Consider the following 22,587-nt stretch of genomic DNA (forward strand, 5'->3'; position numbering starts at 1 on the left):
CACTGCAGGCAGGGACGGACGGTCTAGAGGCAGTTGAATGTTAATGGCTCTCTCGTCCTGGGAAGGTTCCAAGCAGGCAGGGAGGACGGTCTAGAGGCGTTGATGTTAATGGCTCTCTCGTCCTGGGAAGGTTCCACTCAGGCGAGGGAGGACGGTTAAGGCAGTTGATGTTAATGGCTCTCTCGTCCTGAGGAAGGTTCCCTGCAGGCAGGAGCGGACGTCTAGAGGCAGTTGAATGTAATGGCTCTCTCGTCCTGAGGAGGTTCCACTGCAGGGAGGGAGGACGGTCTAAGGCAGTTGAATGTTAATGGCTCTCTCGTCCTGGAGGTTCCACTGCAGGCAGGGAGGACGGTTCTAGAGGCAGTTGAATGTTAATGGCTCTCTCCCTGAGGAAGGTCCACTGCAGGCGGGAGGCGGTCTAGGGCGTTGAATGTTAGGCTCTCTCGTCCTGAGGAAGGTTCCACTGCGGGAGGGGAGGACGGTCTAGAGGCAGTTAATGTTAATGGCTCTCTCGTCCTGAGGAAGTGCATCTATACATTTTTAAAAACAAGCAGCTTCGTTTAAGTTTTTAAGTTGTAGCTCAGCCTTGTGATCCTGGATTTGTAGTTTTAAAGTCTCTGGAAGTGTCCCAAACGTGCCCTTTAGGATTTTGGACTTCAGCTCCCAGAACCCGACTATGCCAACATGCTGAGGCTTCGGAGGCTAAGTCCAAAAGCTCTTATTAAAGGGCACAGTTTGGGGACCACTGGTCTATGGCTTCCTTTTGGTTTTAGCAATTTTGGTATTAGCACCATCAAGCCGAAGGCCAGACAAGTGTCTATTATCCTCTGCTTGTTCAACTGTATGCCGAAAGCATCGTATAAGACCTGGCCCAGAGAAAGGGGAGTGAGATCGTAGGAAGGAATATCACAACGTCTAAGATACACAGATGACTCCAGGCGACAGTAGAAAACCTCGTAGACATGGAACAATTACTAAGGAAGGTCAAGGAGGAAAGTACAAAGGCAGGCTAACACTGAACAAACGGAAACAAAAGTATGACCACAGATTTAACCAAGTCCTAGCAATGAGGGAAAATCGAATGGTTAAAGATTTCTTGTTCTTGGATCACATCATGAACGGAGACTGCAGTAAGAAATAAGAAGAAATAAAAACGGATGGGGCAGCAATGAAAGAACTAGAAGAGATCAAAAAAGTGTTGTTAACTGCCCTCAGGTCTTGCTGATGAATGGAGAGAGACCCTAAGATGGACACACTCCAAGACTCTCTGTCCTCCACTGCTCTGCTTAGGTCTGTAAACCCATAAAACCCACCGTGATCTGCTGAATGGAGTCCATCTGCTGGCCTATGCCTTCCTCTCTTCCTCCTTCCCTCCCTTTCCGCCTCATTGCCTTTTCAATGAGTCCTTCCTTCTCATGATGTGTCCAAAGTACGACAGCCCTCAGTTTGGTCATCTTGGCTTCTTCCAGGAGGTTTCTGGCTTGATCCCTCTAGGACCCATTGGCCTGTCCTTTTGGCTGCTGTCCCGGGATCCTCAGCACTGGGATGTTGATTCTAACTTCCATTCGCAGTTGTACATCTTTGCATTTTAGGATCTTTTCTATTTTTCATACTGCCTCTCCATTTAGCTTCTTCTGATCTCTTGACTGCAGTTTTTTAAATGGGTCATCTGTTTTAATACTGTCATACTTTAATCCTGTTTATGTATTTTTAATTTTACTTTTTTAAAACTATGTAAAATGCTTTGATTTCAAGCAGTTACAATTTTTTAACAAAAAGTAAAAATTAAATATCACAACAACAACAACAACCACCACCAGTTCAGGATTCCAAGACAATAACGTGGCGCTAGTGCTGTTATCACTGCAACGGCAGACCGTCACTTCTGCCACCCGTCGCCAGGTGGCGCTGCAGCGCGTGTGTCGCCGTTTCTCGCCCGGCGCGGTTTGAGTGTCGGGCCTCAAAAGGAGCGGAAGTGACGCAAGGCTCGGCCGGAAGCGGGAAGAAAGTGAGGTCGGAGTCGGCGGCGAGGCCGGAGCGGAGCGCTTTGGCGGTGCACCCCGAAGCAAGATGGCGGACCGGGAGGAGGCGCTGAGGGAGTTCGTGGCCGTGACCGGGGCCGAGGAGGAGCGGGCGCGGTTCTTCCTGGAGTCGGCGGGAGGGGACCTCCAGGTAGAAGGGAAGGGCAGGGCTTGGAGGAAGAACCCGGTTTGGCACCGCTTTGATTCTCTCTCTGGCCGAAGGCTATGGAATTCTGGGAGCCACTAGCCTTCCATTTATGCAGCCTAGAATGGCGTTGGCCTTTTTAGCTGCTGCATCACAGTCTTGGCTCATGCAGTGGGTCCCTAAGCAAGTAACTCTGCCCAGAATGACCCAGGCATTAGCCGTCTCCCCTCTCAGCCGCCTCTTCTCCAGGCTAAACCTCCCCAGATCTCTCAGTTGCTCCTCACAGGGCTTTCCTGTTTTCCGATGCTGACCAGAACCCTCCTTCGGCCCTGTCTAGAGTAGCCCCATTGAACGAAGAGGGTTTGGAGTCATCGATCATGCGGAAAGGAGGGCCCCAAGGGCCACCCAGCCCAGCCCTTTCCTGCCATAAGCAAAGCAGCCCTGATAGAAGGAGACTCCAATCTCCGAGAGATTCAGAATGTACTCTTCCACAAACAGACACTCAGACGCTCTGTTTAAATGAACAGTCGTTCCCGGAGATGAGGAAAATATCATTGTTGTTGTTGTTGTTGTCATCGTTGTTTACGTCTTGCTACCCCATTTTCCTTCTGCTTTCCTAAGGCTTCTTCTCTTTGGCCCTCTTTCTTGCCAGGCTCCCCTCAGCCGATTCCCCTTGCCTTCTGAGCCCTCTCTCCTTCCCCTCATGTTTTTGGGCTGCCCCTTGCCTTCTTCATGCTCCCCTCCATCCAGATCCTTCTCTTTCCTCCACCTGAAATCATGCTTCGTAATAATTCTGTTGTTCTTGTGTCCCTTCAAACAGTTTCCAGCTTATGGTGACCCAGCCTAAGGGAACCCTATCATGGGGTTTCCTTGGTTTCTTCAGACGAAGTTTGGCATCCTCTGAGGCTGAGAGAGTATGGCTTGCTCAAGGTCACCCCATCAGTTTTATGGCTCAGCAGGGATTCGAACCCAGGTCTTCAGAGTCTTAGTCCAACACTCAAACCACAACGACACGCTGGTTTCCACATACGCTAAAATGGGAATGAAACACACACAAAGCTAAAATGGAGTTCAGCACAACGCAGACTAAAACAACTGCATCGGTCTAACAAAGAATGACTCCCTGTTGCATTTTCTACAATTGTGGCTGCATCCGCATGGCAGAAATAATCCAGGTTGACATTGCTTTAGTTGCCACTGCTATAAGCTGTGCAATTCTGGGAATTGTAGTTTTGTGAGGCATTAAGCCTTCTCTCTCAGAGAGTTCTGGTACCACAACAAACTACACATCTCATTATTCCATAGGATGGAGCTATGGCAGTTAAAGTGGTGTCAAACTGCATTAATTCTCCAGTGTAGCAGCAGCACCAGTCTTTTCTGTGACTAGTTGTGCCAGAAGACTGTCTCTCCTTTGGTCTTATCTGTTGGAAGCAGATTCCATTTTCCCTGAACGGCCCTTCTTGGGAAAGGGCAGGAATGAACTGATTTCTATATTTGCCCTATATAGTCGCCTCTTGAGTTAGTTGAAGAATGTCTTTGCCATGAACAAGCTGTTGGCCTTACAAAATTCAATCAGTTGCTGTCCAGCCTCATTTCTTGATCCGAGGCCCAATTCCCCCCAAGCCTTGATTCTGCTCTGTTTCCAATCTTTGCCGTCTAATCTCCTGTGATTAAAAAGACGTCTTGCTTCCTCCTGGACTCCAGCACAGAATCTTTCAGTTTCTTCTTCTTTTGCCTCTGTAGTTGGAACGTAGTTTTGTATTATGGTTATATTGACAGGTTTTTCCTCAGGACGTACTGACATTAGTCAATCAGATTTTGTATTATATCCTTTGACTATTGTGGGATGGGGGAAGGGAGCAGCCTTGTAGCCTCTTTTGTGTCAGGCTTTGTTGTCTGTCTTCCTTTGATTGGGATCTTGGTCAGGAGTTGCAAGGAAATTTCCACTCCTCCTTCAAAATTTCCTTTGTCTCCCATAGTTCTGGTGGCTAAGCCAGTATATGCCAAATAGTGGTTCAAGATCAAGGTAAAACAACTCCAGTGGAGACCCTAAGAGAGAGAAGGTGTTAGTGTCAGAGCTCTTTAGTTAAGATGGGTCTGTTGGAGCCGCCTCCTCCATATTTTAGGCATTTTCCTTGCTAAATGATCGGGTTCTTAGAAGTTCACTGCAGTCAGAGATGGGGCAGTGACCCGTTTGGCACAGATTGCAACTACTTGCAGTTTGACAACCTGTGTTTCAGGAAGAACGAGTTCCCAGTGTGGTCCTTCAGCTTCCAGGGAGATTGGAACTGTCCCAGTTATGTGGGTGTCACAGGTTGAGGTAGTCTCTAAACCTGCTCCTTGTACACCATTGGTATGCTGCATCAATAGAAGTATAGTATCTAGATCGTGGGAAGTAATAGTGCCACTCTATTCTGCTTTGGTCAGACCTCACCTGGAATGCTGTGTCCAGTTTTGGGCACCACAACTCAAAAAGGATGTTGAGAAATTGGACTGTGTCCAGAGGAGGATGACCAAAATGGTGAAAGACCTGGAAACCATCAAGTCCTATGAGGAGAGACTTAGGGAGCTGGATGTGTTTAGCCTGGAGAAGAGATGGTCAAGAGGTGATGTGATAGCCCTGTTTAAGTATTTGAAGGGGTATCACATTTTGAGGATAGAACAAACTTGTTTTCTGCTGCTCCAAAGAACAGAACCCAGAACAATGGATGCAAGCTACGGGAAAAGAGATTCCACCTCAACATTAGAAGGAACTTTCTGACAGTAAGGGCTGTGCGACAGGGGAAGACACTCCCATGGAGTCTGGTGGAGTCTCCTCCTTTGGGCGTTTTTAAGGAGAGGCTGGATGGCTTTCTGTCAGGGGTGCTTTGGTTGTGTAGTCCTGCATGGCAGCGGGTTGGGCTGCATGGTCCTTGGGGTCTCTTCCAACTCTGATTCTATGGTGTCTTTTGAAAAGTTTCATAGGCATGTTGCAAATCAGCATTGTGCAACTTGGCACTACTGAGAAGCAGGAAGTTTTGGGAATTGTAGTCCTACACAGCTGCAGAGTCCCAGAATAGTGATACCCCATCTATCACAAGACACTTTGAGCTGTGGGACTGACAAGATTTTTGCTCAGAAGCAGTAATTTCCAGGCTCAGGTAAACAGGTATCTGAAATCTTTTGGTCTGGAACGTAAAGGCAATTCCATCTGCCTTCTGAAAAAGAACTTACTGTAGTTTTCTTTCCAACAGATCAGAGCTTTTTCACACATTACAGTAGGAACACAAATGGTCCTCCACATAATAATAATAAGTTTTATTTATAGACCACTATTCCGCAATGATCATAGTAGTGTACAGTAAAAATTGCAATACAAAATTAGCCCCTACCCACCCCCTCCCTCCCTCCAGACTGGATGATGACAGTTGGCCGTGGAGGGAGGGCTCTGTCTCTTCATGAGCTGAAGACATTGAAGAATTAATTCTAAGTGCAACATAACAGACTTAACCTGTACATATTTAAAAACGCACCCTAGATTATGATCTAGGGTGCATTTGAAAATATGTGCAGGTTGAGTCTCCCTTATCTAAAATGCTTGGGACCAGAAGTGTTTTGGACCTGGGATTTTTCTGGATATTGGAATACCTGTATTTACATAAAGGTACATAATGAGATATCTTGGAGATGGAATCCAAGTCTAAACACAAAATTCATTTATGTTTCATATACACCTTATAAACATAACCTGAATAACATTTAATATGCAGTATTTTTTTAATAATGTGCATGAAACAAAGTTTGTGTATGTTAAACCATCAGAAAGTAAAGGAATCACTGCCTCAGCCTTTCATGACAATTTTTTTTGTTTTGGAGTATTACAGATTTTGTATCTTGGAACACCATAAAGACATACCTGTGGTTTTGCAGACCATACCACCCTAAACAGGACAAATCATGTATGGTTTCAGAAGCTAGGCACAGTTCGGCCTGCCTTGCTGCAGAGCTACCCTGCTGGAAATAGGTCCAAGCCAGGCTCTTGATCCTCTATGTTGGTTTGTTTATTTATTTATTATATAAATAAATATTTGGTTTGGTAGTCTATCAGTCTGGCTTCTTTTGAGTTTTAGGTTTCTATGGGGCCTTACTTATCCACTTGTTTTTATCTGTCCCGTCCTAATAAGTCCCATTACCAAGTTCCATTAACTTGTCATTCCTGTCTTTGGCTTAGCAGAAACCAAATTTCTTGGATAACTTCCACTCCGTTATCCCTCATCTTTGGCTAATTCTGACTTTGCTTTCTTGTCTCATGCATTAACACCCTCAATAATTTTCAAGCCTTTCTCTCCTTCAAGGAAGCCTTTAAAAATCCAATAGGAATAATAATAGGATTTATTTATATACCACCCAATCATTGGGGATCCAGGCGGCTTACAACAGAGATACAAGGCAATAACAATAAACATGAATTAAAAAACAAATGCAACATTGCAATGCATTAAACAATAACAATAAAATAGGATAGTGATTAACAATAGCAATAAATAAAAATACATAGTAATCATAGCAACAATAAAATTAGAAAGCAAAATACAATCCACATATTTTGATCTATTATTTTTACATTTAGATTACCTAGTTTATAGACTTCCTATTACTTTATAATATTTTTTTAAAAATTATTTTATTGTTGTTAAGCATCCTGGACTCAATCTCTACTCATGGCAGTCCCATGGATGAAACATCTCCAAGACTCCCTAATTTCCATTGCTCTGTTTAGGTCCTGTAAATTCATACCCATGACCTCCTTAATACAGTTCATCCATCTAGCATGTGGCCTTCCTCTCCTACTTTCCTAGCATTATTGTTTTTTCCAGTGAGTCATGCCTTCTCATGATGTGACCAAAGGATGAAAGGATGTAGCCCTTCCTGAATCATAGAATCATAGAGTTGGAAGAGACCACAGGGGCCATCCAGTCCAACCCCCCGCCATGCAGGAAATCACAATCAAAGCATCCCCGACAGATGGCCATCCAGCCTCTGCTTGAAGACCTCCAAGGAAGGAGACTCCACTACACTCCGAGGGAGTTTGTTCCACTGTCGAACAGCCCTTACTGTCAAGAAGTTCCTTTGCCAACTAGAAACCATTCTGTTTTTCTGACCTGTTCTGTTTGTTTGTGTGTGTGTGTGTGTTTTAAATCATTCATCCTGCAGTAGCAAAGCTTTCTTTCCCTTTCTTTCAGTTTCGCATGTACGTTGAGTTTGTGGGCAGGGACTTGTTTAGTTTCATCAGCTGGTGTAGTTCCAAAAACACTTTTATAATGATCAGATAATACTATTGCCTGGGAGAGTTCAGCAGATGGGCTATCCCACTGCACAGTTGAAATAAGAATTACCATGTACTGTATCGGGGTGGGGAACTATTTGGCCCTCCAGATATTTTGCACTAGAACAGGACTTAGGAGAGATGGAGGCCAGAACATCTGGCAGGCTGAAAGTTGCCCCTTCATGCCATGTACAATGTGTATAAGGATGATTGCATCCTGGGTTTGTTGAATCTAATAAAGACATCTTGAAACTAGAAAGTACTATAAAATTGCATCAGATGTTTACCAAGAATTTAGTGATGCTGGGTTGGTACAATCAAGACTTCCCTGGCTGATTCCTCCTCCTTTTTTCACTTCATAACCCCCCCCCTTCGTGGTGCCAAATTTCAGCAAAGCTTTAGTGAAATGCCCAGGTTTAGCAGGATTTTCCCAAGGGGCTTTCCTGGATTGTTTACCCATTGGTATGGGTGGGTGGTGCAGACGGTGGTATGGGATAATTTAACATTGTGCTCCAACCTCCTTGGATAGCACTAAGTGGTGGTACCATGTGTCAAAAGCTGCTGTGAATCCCTCTTTTCAGATTGCCCTGGCCAGTTTCTACGAAGATGGAGGTGACGAAGACATCATCACACTCCCCCAGCCTGCTCCAAGCTCTGTTACCAGAGGTACCACACCCAGGTGAGAACAAACTAGCCTGCCTTTGGGCACACCTATATACTGTCAGTATATAGCTGCCAGTTTCCACAAGGAGATGAGAATTGCAACTTTGGAAAGCTCTGGGAATATGCTGCTAGGGATCTCTAGCATACACCGAACTACAGTTCCCCTGATTATGGGCTTGTGGTGGAGTGTTGGTAAACTGGAACAGTGAGGTTAGGTGTGCCTTTTAAGTAATTCTTACACTTTGAGAATGTGCATTCATTTAGGCTGATTGCAAAGTCCTGGAAGCATTTTAAAAATAGCAGGGCTATATGTGCAGCTGAAGGCTTTCGTGGCCAGCATCCATAGTTTTTTGTGGGTTTTTTGGGCTATGTGGTCATGTTCTAGAAGAGTTTATTCCTGACGTTTCGCCAGCATCTGTGAGTGGCATGGAAGAGAGTTGGGTATATACTGTATGACCTTGGGTACGGAGGAGTGATCTCCATGTTAATCTGTATTGTTCTGTGGTTGACGGCCAGGCCTCAGGGTGGGAGGATATGCAAAGAGGATCAGTGTCTGCTTAATTGGTGATCATTGTCTGCTGGGAAAGCCCCTGACCCTGGGTGGTTTGCATTTGCTGAGTCCTGATTTTGCTGTTTTTCAGACTGGTACCCAAACTTTGTTCACTTTAAGGGTTTCTTCTTTCCTGTTGAAGTTGTCCAGGTGTTTGTGGATTTCTATGGCTTCCCTGTGTACTCTCACCTGATAGTTGTTGGAATGGTCTAGAATTTCAGTGTTTTCAAACAGCTTTTTATGCCCAGGATGGTTTATAACTGCTACTGCTGGTTTTTCAGGCTGACTCAGTCTGTAGTGTCTCTCGTGTTCCTTGATTCATGTTTGAACACTGCGTTTGGTGGTCCCTATGTAGACTTGTTCGCAGCTGCATGGTATGTGGAAAACTCTTGCGGCTGTCAGAGGGTTTACCATATATCATGCAGGAGTTTACTGCATACCATGCAGCTGCGGACAATTCAGATTCAGCCCCCCCCCCCCCCCCCCCCCCCCCCCTGTCACGGGGTGAACTTAGGTTCTGAGTCTGGGCAAAATTCCTCTCTGAGATCTTGAAGAGCTGATGCCAGCAGACAGAATTGGCTCAGAGGAGCTAGAGTCTTGGATGACTCAGCATGACCCTGTTGTGGACTGTAGAAGGTTTTGTAAATGTCATACCATTTAACTTTATTGGCTGTTGTCTCAGGTTTGCATTTTCACTCATTTGTTTGTTGAGAGCAATAGGGAGAAACAGACACATGTGAAAAAGCCATTAACCAATTTTATTTTTTAAAGTTACCTACATAGAGAGAATAATGAAAGAGCAACATATTTGCAGCAACATGGCAAGTGCTTTTCATTCAGCTTCAAAGGCACACCAGGACCCTTAGCAGTGCTTCAACACACTTAGTGGAAAATGGAAGGAACCTAGTCATAGAAATATAGATTAGGAAGAGGCTTCAAAGGCCCTGTAGTCCAATCTCCTGCCATGCAGGTAAAGCCCTCGTGAGAGATGGCCATCCAGTCTTTGCTTAAAGACTTCTAAAGAGGGAGAGTCCACCTCCCCATATGTGGGGTGAGCAAAGTGCTGGCTCCTGATTTCTCTTTCTGAAGCCATGTTCTGGAATTCTGCTTCAAGAAGCAGGCTGGCTTTATTCTCATTGGTTTCCAATCTTAAAGAGATGGTGAAGGCTGCATTCTTGATGTCTCCCGGAATGTATTCTTTTCTTGCTCCCGTGTGCTGCCTCAGGGATACATGGGATCAGAGTGAAAGCTGCCTTCCTGATACTGGTCTGCAGGGACCTGGCCTTTATTGATAGGAATCTCTTGGATGTGTCAGAGCACACAGAGATGTGCTACCCCTCCTTTGCGGATCTTTACAAAATGGTAGCTCTCCCTCCCCCAAAGTGACCATTCTTTCATAATCACAGACATTTTAGTGGTTAGTTGTAATGTGCATAGGTCACCTTCTGAGCATGTATGTGATATGTATGTGATCCTTCTGTTGCCTGGTAGATGTTCAACTTTTAATTACCCTTTTGACTCTGTTTGACTTGCTGCTTAGTACTGTTGCTTCACTGGTGTCCTTGCAAAGAGAAAAGAAGGTTGGGATTTTCCATGGATCACATTTCAGTGAGAATTACCACTTATTCATCCTTTCCCTGTCTGTCTCCTTCTCTGCCCAGATTTCAGCTTTTTGTACAACTTTGCAAGATGCAGTTGCACCGTATCCCAGATTGCTGCATCCTTGCACCATTCTGAATGTTGTGCTGTTGTCATTATAGAATTCTGCATTCTTCTGGTCCTGTCTTCTTTCTGCTTTTTTTCATATTGTTTGCATTACCTAGCAGGATTTACACCTCAGTGTAAAACACAAGGAGGACTGGTTACTTGAAGGAATGCATGAGGATGAAAGATCACATTAGCAGAAGTTGAACTCATTTGGCTTTTCCTTTATTCTCTCCAGTGATCACAGGGTGACATCATTCCGAGATCTTGTCCATGCTCAGGAAGAGGAGGAGGAGGAAGAAGAAGGACAAAGGTTTGTTGCTGGTTGAATGCCGAGATCTCCATCTTACTTACCAGGAGAGGATGAGAGGAGTGGGAAAGTCTGGCTTTGTCCCTGGAAATACATTGATGCTGAGGCTGCTATAGAAATGTCTGTGTTGGGCAGGGTTAATCACTGTTGAGGCAGCTGTTGGAGTCCCTGCTCTAGGAGGGCATGACCTTCCTTTCCTTTGTCTGAAGCCCATTCATTCCAGCCCTTGCATAGTAAGTGGCTGCTCTCTTCTTAGCCATAAGATGGAATTATTGGTTTTTTAATGTGCTAATATCCAGCTAGGCATTCTGCATCAAGAAAAGCTGAGTTCTCTGACCCATGGGATTTACATATATTTGTGTAGCGTTGTATTTGATTAAATTTTAATATACTCTTTCACTTGTGCCACTTACTCTATTTTTACTAGTCAAGGGGGGAGTCAAATGTGGCCTCATATCACCTGGTAGAAATTAGAGGTCTCCACTCCATAGGTGAGAGGGAGGAACCCCCTTGCGGCCCAAGATACTGACTTCAATGATGGGCATCCTTAGAATTCAGGTTCTTGTGAGGGAAGGATCCAAAGCAGCTTCTCAAAAGTGACTACCCTGTGGCTGTATTATCATGTGTCTTCAAGTCATTTCTGACTTATGGCAACACTATCATAGGATTTTCCTGAGCAGATTTACTCAGAGGAGGTTTGCCATTGCCTTTCTCTAAAGCTGATAGAGTGTGACTTGCTCAAGGTCTCCCAGTGAGCTTCCATGGCGGAGAGAGGATTTGAATTCTGATCTCTTGGAGTCCTAATCAAGCACTTGAACCATTACCCTGTGCTAATTCTCACTCCTGTGGTACCCCTCATAAAGTCCAGGATGTTTAGCTTCTTCCTTTTCTTTCCAAATATTCAATCTACCTGGTTGTGGAGAAGGATAAAGGGGCACCTTTCAGCTCTAGGATGAGGAAAGGGAAAAGTGAAGTGTTGTGTAACACAAGGGTATCTTGTCTCATTGCTCCCCATGCTTCTAGGAGTGTACATGGTTTGAATCACAATCTTCATTCAAACCAGCCCTGGGATCCCAGCTTCTGTGTTAGGCTGCTACTGTAGATGAATATTTAAGTGTTTTTCCTGAGTGTGTCAGATGCTAAGATACAAAAAATGGTCTGGACGCAACCAAAAGAGCATCAAACACATTCTATCCCAGAGTATCCATTTGGTCTGGTCCTTTGATATTGTAGCAGAGTAGCAGAATAAGAAAACAGAAGGATAATAGGATTAGTCTGTTGTGGAGACTTAGGCGGGATACAGACTGCCCAAAAGGGTGGTCTCCCTTCCTGCACCCCATGCAATGTTAATGCATTCTGGTACTAATTCATAAGAACTGGAGAAATTGAGGTGATACCTGTATTGTCTGATGCTTGGCGTCTTTGTTTTTTCCTCTGGCTGTCACCAGTTTGGCCTTTCTAGGTGGCTGGCTTTGCTATCTGAACTTAACTATGGGAGTATTTCTTGACAAGGGAGTTCTTGTTAACGCTGAGGGGTCACAGTGTCTGGTTGGATATAATAGTAGCCCCCCCCCCCTTTTGAGGCAAGTGTGTCTGACGATCAGTCCAAATCTTGCAGGAGTGTGCACACTGCAGATAAGCTGCTGCTTGTTTGTCAGCTGAGCCAGGCCGCAGAGCAGAGTTGGCTGTGGAGAGGCATGTTGACGCAAAGGCCTAATGGCAAGTTTATCTGAATCTTCTTGTTAGGTGGATTTCTAGCATCTTTGCTGCCAACTGGTCATCTGTGGAGTGAAAATAGAGCAAATGTGCATAGGTTTTTTACAGATCTTTCCAAATCTGTTTCTTGGCTTGGATGTTGGATGCTAAGGTGGGGGAGCAGGAGAATTTTCCAAGGTGAGATCAGCACTTGCTGTGGCTACAAGACAGATCACAAATAAGTAAATGTGGTGGGTGTTGACTTTTTCTTTAAATGCCCTCATTGGTGTTCCTGGGAACTCGGGTTGTCTGCCTGCAGAGTTGTGATATATTTGTCCAACCCAGATACACATGCATACACAAATGTTCCAACTGGTGTCTTAATACTCTCCCATGAAAACACACGATGATGGTGAGGGTCTGTTGACTTTTCAGGTTTTATGCTGGGGGTTCAGAGCGAAGTGGGCAGCAGATTGTTGGCCCGCCAAGGAAGAAGAGTCCTAATGAACTAGTGGAAGATCTGTTCCGAGGGGCCAAAGAGCATGGAGCCGTGGCCGTTGAGAAAACAGCTAAGAGCCCTGGAGAGGGGAGCAGGCCGAAGGTGAGCTGTGAACAGGCTCTTGTTTATTTGACTTATATTCTACCTTTCTCCAGAAATGGTCTCTGAAGACTGCTCAGATACTTAAGAATGAAAATGTGAAGAGGGGATAATCTGCAGTCAGGTGGCAGCAGAGAGATATATTAAGCTGGGATGGGAAGGTTAATCCATCCTAAGTGTTGCTTCCACCACTCCCCACGCTACATCCACCGCCCTGCTGTTATCTCCCATCAGAGAGAAGAGGGTATTTAAAGGGGTGTAAGTTTTAACACATTGCCATGTTGCTGAACTTCAAAGTAGACTTCCTTAGAGCTTAACAGTGCTTTGCATGCTTGAAATCAGTTGCGCAGAGGCTTAGTCCTCGTTGGATAAACCACTATGAGGAAAAGTTACAGTGTTATGGGGTTGTTTAGCTTGCAGGGAAAGAGCAAGTAAGGGAGACATAATAGATGTATAAAAATATGTTTCGTGTAAAAGAAGTTGAAGACAAGATGCTTTGTCCCTGGCTTTTGCTACAAGAACCAAAAGGGTGATCTATTGGAACTAGTTGATGGAAGATTCAGGACAGATAAGAGGAAGGACTTCCTCACACAGAGCTGGGGAACAGGATGTAGAGATAGCTCCAGACTTGGACAATTAAAAAAAAATAATAGAGAAAATCATGGAGGTTAAGGTTGTCAGTGGCTACTAGTCAGAATGGCTTTATCGCTTCCCATATCAGAGGCAGCATTTCTCTTTATGTCAGTCATTGTGGAGCATAAGACCCAGGGTGCTGCTGTACCTGTGCCTGTTAAGGGGCTCCCATAGGCAACTAATGGGCCACTGTGAAGAAAATGCTGGTCTAGAGAGGCCTTTGGTCTGGTTCAGCTTCTAGTCTCTTCTTTTTTTCTCATGTACATAGAAATGAGCTGCAGTTTGCACATTTGTTGGGAAATGTCCCATTTGCAAAGGATAACATTACGTTCCACCTATTTTATTTTGTCCTGTTTGCTTGGCCGTGCCCACATGTCCTTAGCCCTGCCCAGGGCTAGGAAACACCACTGTGAACCTTCCAAATTGGAATTTGACACCTCCCCAGGCCAAAAAAGTTGCCCTGCTTCTGATGTAAAGTAAGTTCAAGGAGGACAAAAGAAAAAGAAAAAAAAGAAAAAAAGAGAGAGAGATTGACAGAGTGGACTTTAAGAAGTACTTCCAGAGGATAAGATAGCTGAAGACATGGAAACAGGGATTGGAGGAAAAGATAAGGAGTTGGAATCAGTAGTAAGAGGTTCAGCACACTGCAGTAGGGTGGAAAAGATAAGAGGAGGAAACATTTTTAAAAAATGTTTTGCTGCAAACTGGTCATCTGTGGTGTGAAAATAGAGCAAATGTGCATGACTAGGAACTTGCAAACTCTCAAGAACCAGAGAAGGGTTATTATCAGTGGCTGTTCAGGCGAAGCTATGGTGCGATGAATTCACTGAAGGTGAGATAATCTTAAAGCCAAATTAATACTGGCCAAAATTTATCTGTCAGGCTAGCTGCTTATGCATTTCATTTCATTTGTATTCTGCCTTTTTCCCAGAAAGGGACCCAAGGCAGCTCACAGGTAAGTTTTTTAAAAACTTTACAATAAACATTTAAAACAGTTAAAATGATCTAAAAACAGTACTGTATAAAATTACATAAAAATATACAGATGTTAAAAATCATAACTAAAACACACCCCATATAAACACCACCCTGATATGATTATATATTGAATATGTGTACTATTTGCTTCTGTCCCTTTTTGGATTTTTTTGGGGGAGGGAGAAAAGCTAATCTTTGGGCATCAGGTGTGTCAGTCCATTTGGCATCTTCCAACAACAACATCAGCAATATTATTATTATTTCTTGCTCTTTTCCCACAACTGTGACTCAGAGTGGCTCACAACATTAAAGGACAACACAAGGTTATTTTTCCTTAAAGGTTCTTTTATCTCTTTCAGCCCTTTGCAGGTGGAGGATACCGCTTGGGAGCAGCCCCTGAGGAGGAATCTGCTTATGTTGCAGGAGAGGCAAGACAGAATGCAGCCCAGGATGTGAGTATTTCTAGGATGGAGCTAAAAGACACAGATGTTGTGGTGTCTTCCAAGGTTTTCATTCTGTAGTCTGGGATCTAATCCCAGATTTTTCTCTCTGGCAACACCAAAACAAAGATCAAAGAATGGTTGCTTGCCCAAATAGTCCAAATGTCCATGGGAACTGTGGCCCAGTTATGTAATGAGAGAAACAAGAGGCAGTGATTTTCCATTTTCCTTTCTCATGAGATGCTCAGAAAAAAATATGTGGAGATCTCTGCTTCTTTTGTCCAGAAGGCATTGGGATATTGAAGGAAGCAAAAACTGGGAAGCACCCAATAAAATGTGCAGAAGAAACCAGAGATGTTTCAGAGTGCACAATTTATGGGACGTTTTATTGGTAAACACCAAAAATTTATGGAGCTGAAACTCTCACATTTGCTGTGTTTCAGCTCCAGAAATTTCTGAAGTTACATGGCAGATGGACCCTGAAGCAGGCTTTAAGAACATACACAAGCCAGGACACGTTGAGGTTTTTTTAGTAATAAAATAGCCATTAGTTGAGGACTTTGTGCCTCCAATTTCTTCTGCACATTGGAATACTGGACACCTCACAGTGGATGCATTTGTTTTCTAAGGCCTGAATCCTCCTAGTAATACCTTTTAGAGTAGGCAATTGAATGGGTTGTTAGATGGTGAATCAGCACTTACATAAATCCCATTGATTCATGAGAGTACTCTAGTTGCAAGTTGTTGTTATTGTTAGGTGCTTTCAAGTCAATTATTATAGCAACCCTATTGTATCTCTTCTGGGGAGGTTTTCCTCTCAAGCTGAGAGAAAGTGACTAGCTCACAGTTACCTAATTGGTTTCTATGGCTGGATGAGAATTTGATCCCTGGCCTCTCAAGAGTGCAAGTCTTAACTCTCCAACCACTGCATTAAACTAGCTCTGGTTTATTCAGAGAATTTCACCATTGCCTTCCTCATACAAAGAGTGTGTGTGACTTGCCTGAGGTCACCCAGTAGGTTTCTGTGGCCGAATGGGGCTTTGAAGCCTGGTCTCCCAGAGTCCTAGTTCAGTGCTCCAAATTGGTCCGTTTGCCATACTGGAACTGAAACAGCTCCAAACCAAAACATCCATTTATTCATGCACAATTCACTTTGTGAGAAATAACCAAGTCCACTTTGATTTTACCCTCAGCAAAGGCTTGAGATGCTTCTTCTGAAAATCTAATAAATAATATACAGTTCTCAAGTCGTTTATTTGGCTGATGCTTTGTATCTGGGAGAAGATGAAATGGAAAATGAAGGAAGGGAAATGAAGGAATCAAGAAGCACCTTGCAGACTGCTTTATTTTAGCATGGGTTGATACTCACAAAAGCTCATGCTAAGATAACTTTGTTAGTCTCAAAGGTGTTTGTTTCCTTCATTTTTCACCTGCCCCTTTTTTGTTTTATGCTAAAACAGACTAGCATGGCTGTCTCTTTGAAACCTATTACTGTGGGACAAGAGAGTTGGTGTTTCTGCAGCCTGACTCCCAGTATAGCTCCCTGGTTTGAACTTGCCTGAGTGTGTTGCTAATGTCTTTTTGTCAGAGACACCCTACAGCTATTGGAAACAGTTTTGCTTTTTGCAGGTACATGTGGTCCTGAAACTGTGGAAGAGTGGGTTCAGCCTGGACAGCGGCGAGCTGAGGAGCTATCAAGACCCATCCAATTCCCAGTTCCTTGAATCCATCCGCAGGGGGTAATAATGGGGTGCAGGAATGCGCCCAGTATCAAATGTTTCAGGCTGGGGCTGTTCATGCTCTGAGACTCTGCATGTCCTTCATGGAGACAGAACAGGCCCCTCTCCATTATATCATCCAGAAAGGAGGGCCTGGCTAGTTAGGTGACTTGCATTATCTTTAAATTAGTTCCTTCTTTTCCTTTTGCCAGGGAGGTTCCTGCAGAACTTCGTCGGTTGGCACGTGGCGGGCAGGTGAACCTGGATCTGGAGGACCATCGTGATGAGGACTTTGTGAAGCCCCGAGGGACTTTCAGGGCTTTTACCGGAGAAGGGCAGAAGTTGGGCAGGTGAGTAGCCACCTTGCTCAAGACTCTTCTCTCTGTGTGTGCACATACCTACCGTAAACTGTGCCTGCCACGTCGTTTCTGAGAGAAGAATTAATTGGAAGAATCCAGGTGATACCAGTCAAGGTCTACATTTCCCTTGTAAGTGGTCATGGGGAGAGTACTACATGGGGCTGCCTTTTAAGAGTTTTTGGACATCAGCTGGTCCAAAAATTTGCAGACAGACAGTCACTGAGGCTGGTGTTAGGAAACATATAGCTCTCTTGTTGGAACAATTCCCCTGGCTGCTGGTCTGTTTACAGACACAGCTCACAGTGCTAGTTGTGAACTATACAACTCAGTATGGCTTCAGTTCATGCTACCTGACAGACGATTATCTCCACATCTGAGATTACTTGTGTTTTGAGATCTTCTGGAGAGGCCTTTCTCTCTGTCCCATCACCCTCACCGGCACTTTTGGTGGAAACATGGGAGAGGGCTGGAAGCAAAATGTTTCTTCCTTTACTAAGGGGTGGGCAAAGTGAATCTATGGGGTCACATAATGCCCTTCCCAGCTTTTTGTGGTTCCCCAACCACTCTGAACTCACCAGTCCACCCTATTTACAGTGTGGCCAAAAAAGAAAGGGTGAATTGCTTCTCCTGGAAACTTCTAGGAGCAAACAGAGACAGGAAGTAAACAAATTGAATTCATATATAATGAATACATACATAGGCCTAAATATCCTAAAGCACCAGATCCTGTCTGATCTTGGAAGCTAAGCAGGGTCATCTCCAGTTAGTACTTGACTAGGAGACTGCGAACAAACACCAGGTGGTATAGGCCAGTGATGGTGAACCTATGGCACACGTGCCAGAGGTGGCACTCAGAGCCCTCTCTGTGGGCACATGTGCTGTCCCCCCAGCACAGAGTTTGCCAGAGTTTGTTACTAGAAAGCCAGAGGGACATGGCACTTTGCAATAAATAAGTTGGTTTTGGGTTGGACTTTGGGCACTCGGCCTCTAAAAGGTTCACCATCACTGGTATAGGCTATATTTCAGAGAAAGGAACTGGCAAAACTATCTCGGAGGATCCATTGCCTAAGAAAACCCTATGAAATTCATGGGGTTTCCATAAGTCAACAGGTAACTTGAAGGCACATACACACAAACAAAAAATGTTAAAGAAATCTGTAAAATAGTCTTTCTCCAGTTAAAGATTCATCTCGACAGACCTTCACATCAAATTGTTTAATACACCTTCAGTCTGTTCTAATTATATTTTCCTGTCCGAGGTTGTGTTAAAACTGATCAAGTTGATTTTATTGTAGGTCACCCTGAAATCATTAGATATAGGGTGAGAGATTAACATTTTAATAAATTAATAATTGCGGGATGTGCTGCTGCAAGAGGCACAAGTGGCCACTGACTTTGTATGGGGAATAGAGAAATCAAGATTGTGTTGGTAAGTGGAGCCTCTGTGTACAGAGGCAGTGTACCTCTGAATTCCAGGCACTGGAAGGTGGCAGTAATGGAAGGCCATACACTCATGTCCTTCTCATAGGCTTCCTGGGGATATCTGATTATTCAGTGTTGGAAACTGGATACTGGACTTTGGTCTGATCCAATAGGGATGCCCTTAGAAATCCTCCCCTACTTCAGTTCTGTTTTTTGCCTTTCATGGTCAAATTTCCAATCATATAAAAACTGAAATCAAGCAGAAATGTTACTTTCTGTATCTTGGCTGTATCTTGGGAGAAAACCAGTTTGAAAAAAACACCAAACCCTGATTATTTTGGTTTAAACTGGGTTTTTGTTTGCTTATTTTGTTCTTTGTATTATTACACCAATAGCTAAATCTGAAAATAAGTAGCAAAATGCAGTTCAGGTTTTATGGCCACTAGCCTAAATAATAATTGTTCTTTTAAAAGTGTTATTTTACACGCAAGTTGTTTTGGTTGAACTTGGGTTAATTGAAGGATTTGTTTCTGAATGGCATTTCTTGCACTATAAAATAAAGTGATTAAAATAGCTACTGACACTTTATGGTCTAACAATGAACAACTGCCAATAAACTGTTCAAGTTAAAATGTTTATATTCGAACAGTCATTGTTGTTCCAGTAAGAGAGTTGGGAAATAGTAATAATAACCATAATTTAAAAAAGAAAAGAATAATAAATTAAAATAAACAAGAGTGTTTTTTTAAAAAATCATTTGGTTTAAAACAACCCGGTTTAAACCAGCCAGACCTGCTTAATGTGATTAGAAATGCAAACGATATTAACTTTTCTAGACAGAGGCAATCGGAGCGCAGCCATTACAGACTCACCATCAGCTGTGAAAGCCAGTGCCAAAAATACATCAGGTCAATCAGAGAGTGATATGATCACATTTCAGATCCTCATTGCTCTGTCATTCTGGCAGACATGGCACCTTCCCAGCTCCCTTTGGAGTAGTCTGGTGGATGCTTCTGGTCCTGACAGTTGTCTGCATGAAATTACACATTGCCATCCGCAAGTTTACATTCAGAATCAGGTGCCTCATGTATGATTTCTTATACTTATTCCAGGCTCTGGTCCACCTGTTCTCAAGGCAGTATATTGGAAATACTTGACCAGCAAAGGCCTATATGATCCAAATTTAACACAGGACTTAACCGCTCTGAAATTAAGGGGGATGACCCCCAGGTGAAGCAAATGGGAGCCCTTCTCTCACTTTTCCACTTTAGGAGTTAGTGAATATTCTGTTGGCATAGTAGTTCAATCTGCTAGGGCATGAAGAATTACAGGTGTTCCAATGCTTGAGACTATGGGCTGTCCTGAGTTGCTCTCTTTGTGTATTTTGAGAAATAGATAGAATGTGCTTGGTTGAGGCTCTTGTGGTGTGTCAATTCAGATTTGGTTCTGTGCCTCCATGGGAAATTCCCTGAGTAGGCTGTGTAATTCCTTTCAGTATTCATCTATGGCAGCGGTTCTTAACCTGCGGGTCGCCTAAGACCATCGGAAAACACATATTTCCGATGGTCTTAGTAACCGAGATGAAAATAATTTTTTGGTTTGGGGTCACCACAACATGAGGAACTGTATTAAAGGGTTGCGGCATTAGGAAGGTTGAGAACCACCGATCTATGGGATCGTTAGGCAGGATGTTGTAAAATGCAGTGTTGGACAGTTGCCTCTCAGTCTCCTATATGTAATCGGATTTGTCCATGTCCTTTGTCAGTCTCTTTAATAACAATAGTAGAATTCTTCCTGGGCCTGTGTGTAGCATCTTGTTCTTTGCAGCTGAGATTGTGTGGTAAATTATGTCTCCGATTTATTATTTCTGTCCGGGCACATTGGTGGAAGCATTCTATGTAGAAGTCAAGTTCTGTGCGCTGACCATCCAGAGGAGTCCAAGTGGAATTCTTCTTTTTCTGACTCTGAGAGGTATTTGGTTGTTTATTGGTATAGTGTATATTGTTGTGCTGTGGAGACAGGGGTGATCCTTGTGAGTTGTTGTCCTGATAGGTTTTACTGTCCTTGAAGTATTCTTTAAGGCGTAGGCTGTGAAAGAAGATCTCTAGGTCACCACAGAAGCATGTTGCATGTGGGTTTGTTGGGGCAGAAAGATAAGCCCCATGACAAAACTAAACAAGACAAAAATAAAACATGTTGTCTTTTCTTTCTTTTTTTTCCCAGCACTGCCCCCCAAGTGATGGGCACAAGCTCTCCAGCGCAGCAGGCTGAAAATGAAGCCAAAGCTAGTTCCTCGATCAACATTGATGAGTCTGAGCCCACCACCAACATTCAGATCCGGCTTGCTGATGGTGGGCGCCTTGTCCAGAAATTCAACCACAGCCACAGGTAAGTAGAGTGGATGGAGGGTTTGGCACTAGTGCACATGAACTTCTGGATACGTTTGCCTAGAGGAAGCAAGGGTGTTTCTTTCCTGTCAGCCTGGAAATGGGGCCCAGCCAAACATTTTGCCTTGTTTTTTCTCCTGGGCAGGATCCGTGATGTTCGGCTTTTCATAGCAGACGCCAGGCCGGCCATGGCTGCCACCAGCTTTGTCCTCATGACCACCTTCCCGAACAAAGAGCTTTCAGACGAGGACCAGACCCTGAAGGAAGCAAACCTACTCAATGCTGTCATTGTCCAACGGTTAATATAACAGGACCCTGGCCACTGGCTGCCGCCCACGCCGTATAGCCCTGCGTGTGGCACACCGGGCACCGTGGCATCAGTCAGATTGTAGCACTGGGTTCCAAGCTGTTGGGTTGGACTCTTTAGTTGCGTTTCCCACGTTTTGTTTTTGGTTTCTTTTTTTTTTTTTTTTTTTTTTGTTTTTATATAGACTTTTTTTAAAAAAGGCAAATTAAACCAAACATAAACTTTTGAAAAAAGGAGCATCTGCTGCCAGTTGTGGCTCCCTCGCACCCCCACCAGATAACTTCTGTCACAGATGACCATGGTGCTGCCCTAAGGGAGAGGGGAGGGTAAAAGATGTGCAACCTGCTTCCTCCTCCAAGGGTAGCCACAAAATTCTTCCCTCTTTGATGTTTTAAATAAAACAAACCCCTGAACTGGGACCTCTCTTCTCTGTTGCCAACCAAATCCTATAGATTACTATGGTGTGTCAAGGGTGGAATTAGGGGACAATTACACCAGGCTGGCCCACTCCTCTTCCTCCTCAAATATCGTAGTGTCTCCGACTCCACCATCCACACCTCTGTGTCCTTGCAGACACTGCAAAGAGAAAGCAGTCCTTTGACTGTTTTATCTTTGCATGTCCTGAGAAGTGGCTGCTTATTCATCCTAGGAAGCTGCAGAATAAGGTGTTTATCTGGTGCAAATGAGATGCCCCTTAGGAAGCTTCATAAAAAGTGAATGGAAAGCCTAGGAATGTTAGAGAAACAGACTGGGATTTTGACTCATCTTGGAAAAAAGGAGAGGCTTTGGCTTGCAGGGTGTGACTCCACACTTTCTGGAAATCTGTATAACTGGAATCTGTCATCATGGTAAATCCAGGTGCCTAGATTTCTTTCTTGTTTAGGAAAGAAATCTTTTGCTTCCCACCATTGTTTTGTAGCATCGTTTAATCTGAAATCGGTCTTTGTCATTGGAGCAGAATGCCCTTCTGCTTGTTCAGAAAGCATTATCCATGCAAATGTTTCTTTTGTGAAGCATATGCAGCAACAGCTGGCTGTCCATTTAAACCCATCCTCAGCTCTGCTCTTCTACAGCTTTCACTGGGTGAAGATCAGACACTCAGCTCCCCACTGATGGGGAGAGAGTAAAAAAGCAAGTCTCTCACTAGGAGCAGAAGCACATTATACAATGAGAGGAGTGGATACTTCGATAGAGATGCTGAATCCAAGACACGCTGTCTGTCAGCCATTATCCCAACTGAGTATTCAGAAATGGGCTTTTTTTGTGGGTAACCAAATGCACACCACATGTTGACAGTGAACTCTGTAAATTATTGTTACAAATGTGAGCATTAAAAATCCAAACCAAACCTA

At 43.9% G+C, this 22,587-nt stretch overlaps 1 protein-coding gene across 1 annotated transcript; it reads left to right on the plus strand.

Moving 5' to 3' along the window:
- The first annotated feature begins 1,989 nt into the window (after positions 1–1,989).
- NSFL1C (NSFL1 cofactor) lies at positions 1,990–22,587 on the plus strand. Its single transcript, XM_042463799.1, has 9 exons — positions 1,990–2,172; positions 8,053–8,150; positions 10,627–10,701; positions 12,829–12,994; positions 14,962–15,054; positions 16,672–16,781; positions 16,973–17,110; positions 20,765–20,929; positions 21,074–22,587. Exons 1-9 carry the CDS (start codon positions 2,071–2,073, stop codon positions 21,234–21,236), a joined length of 1,110 nt encoding a protein of 369 aa, XP_042319733.1. The 5' UTR covers positions 1,990–2,070; the 3' UTR covers positions 21,237–22,587.

This window comes from Sceloporus undulatus, chromosome 4 (genome assembly GCF_019175285.1).
Source record: "Sceloporus undulatus isolate JIND9_A2432 ecotype Alabama chromosome 4, SceUnd_v1.1, whole genome shotgun sequence".
Classification (NCBI taxonomy): domain Eukaryota; kingdom Metazoa; phylum Chordata; class Lepidosauria; order Squamata; family Phrynosomatidae; genus Sceloporus; species Sceloporus undulatus.

Bases quoted from the DNA above. Each gene is read 5' to 3' on its own strand.
- NSFL1C (XM_042463799.1), top strand. From the start codon at position 2,071: ATGGCGGACCGGGAGGAGGCGCTGAGGGAGTTCGTGGCCGTGACCGGG. The intron at 2,173-8,052 runs GTAGAAGGGAAG...CCCTCTTTTCAG, and splicing joins CGGCGGGAGGGGACCTCCAG to ATTGCCCTGGCCAGTTTCTA. The intron at 12,995-14,961 runs GTGAGCTGTGAA...TATCTCTTTCAG, and splicing joins GAGAGGGGAGCAGGCCGAAG to CCCTTTGCAGGTGGAGGATA.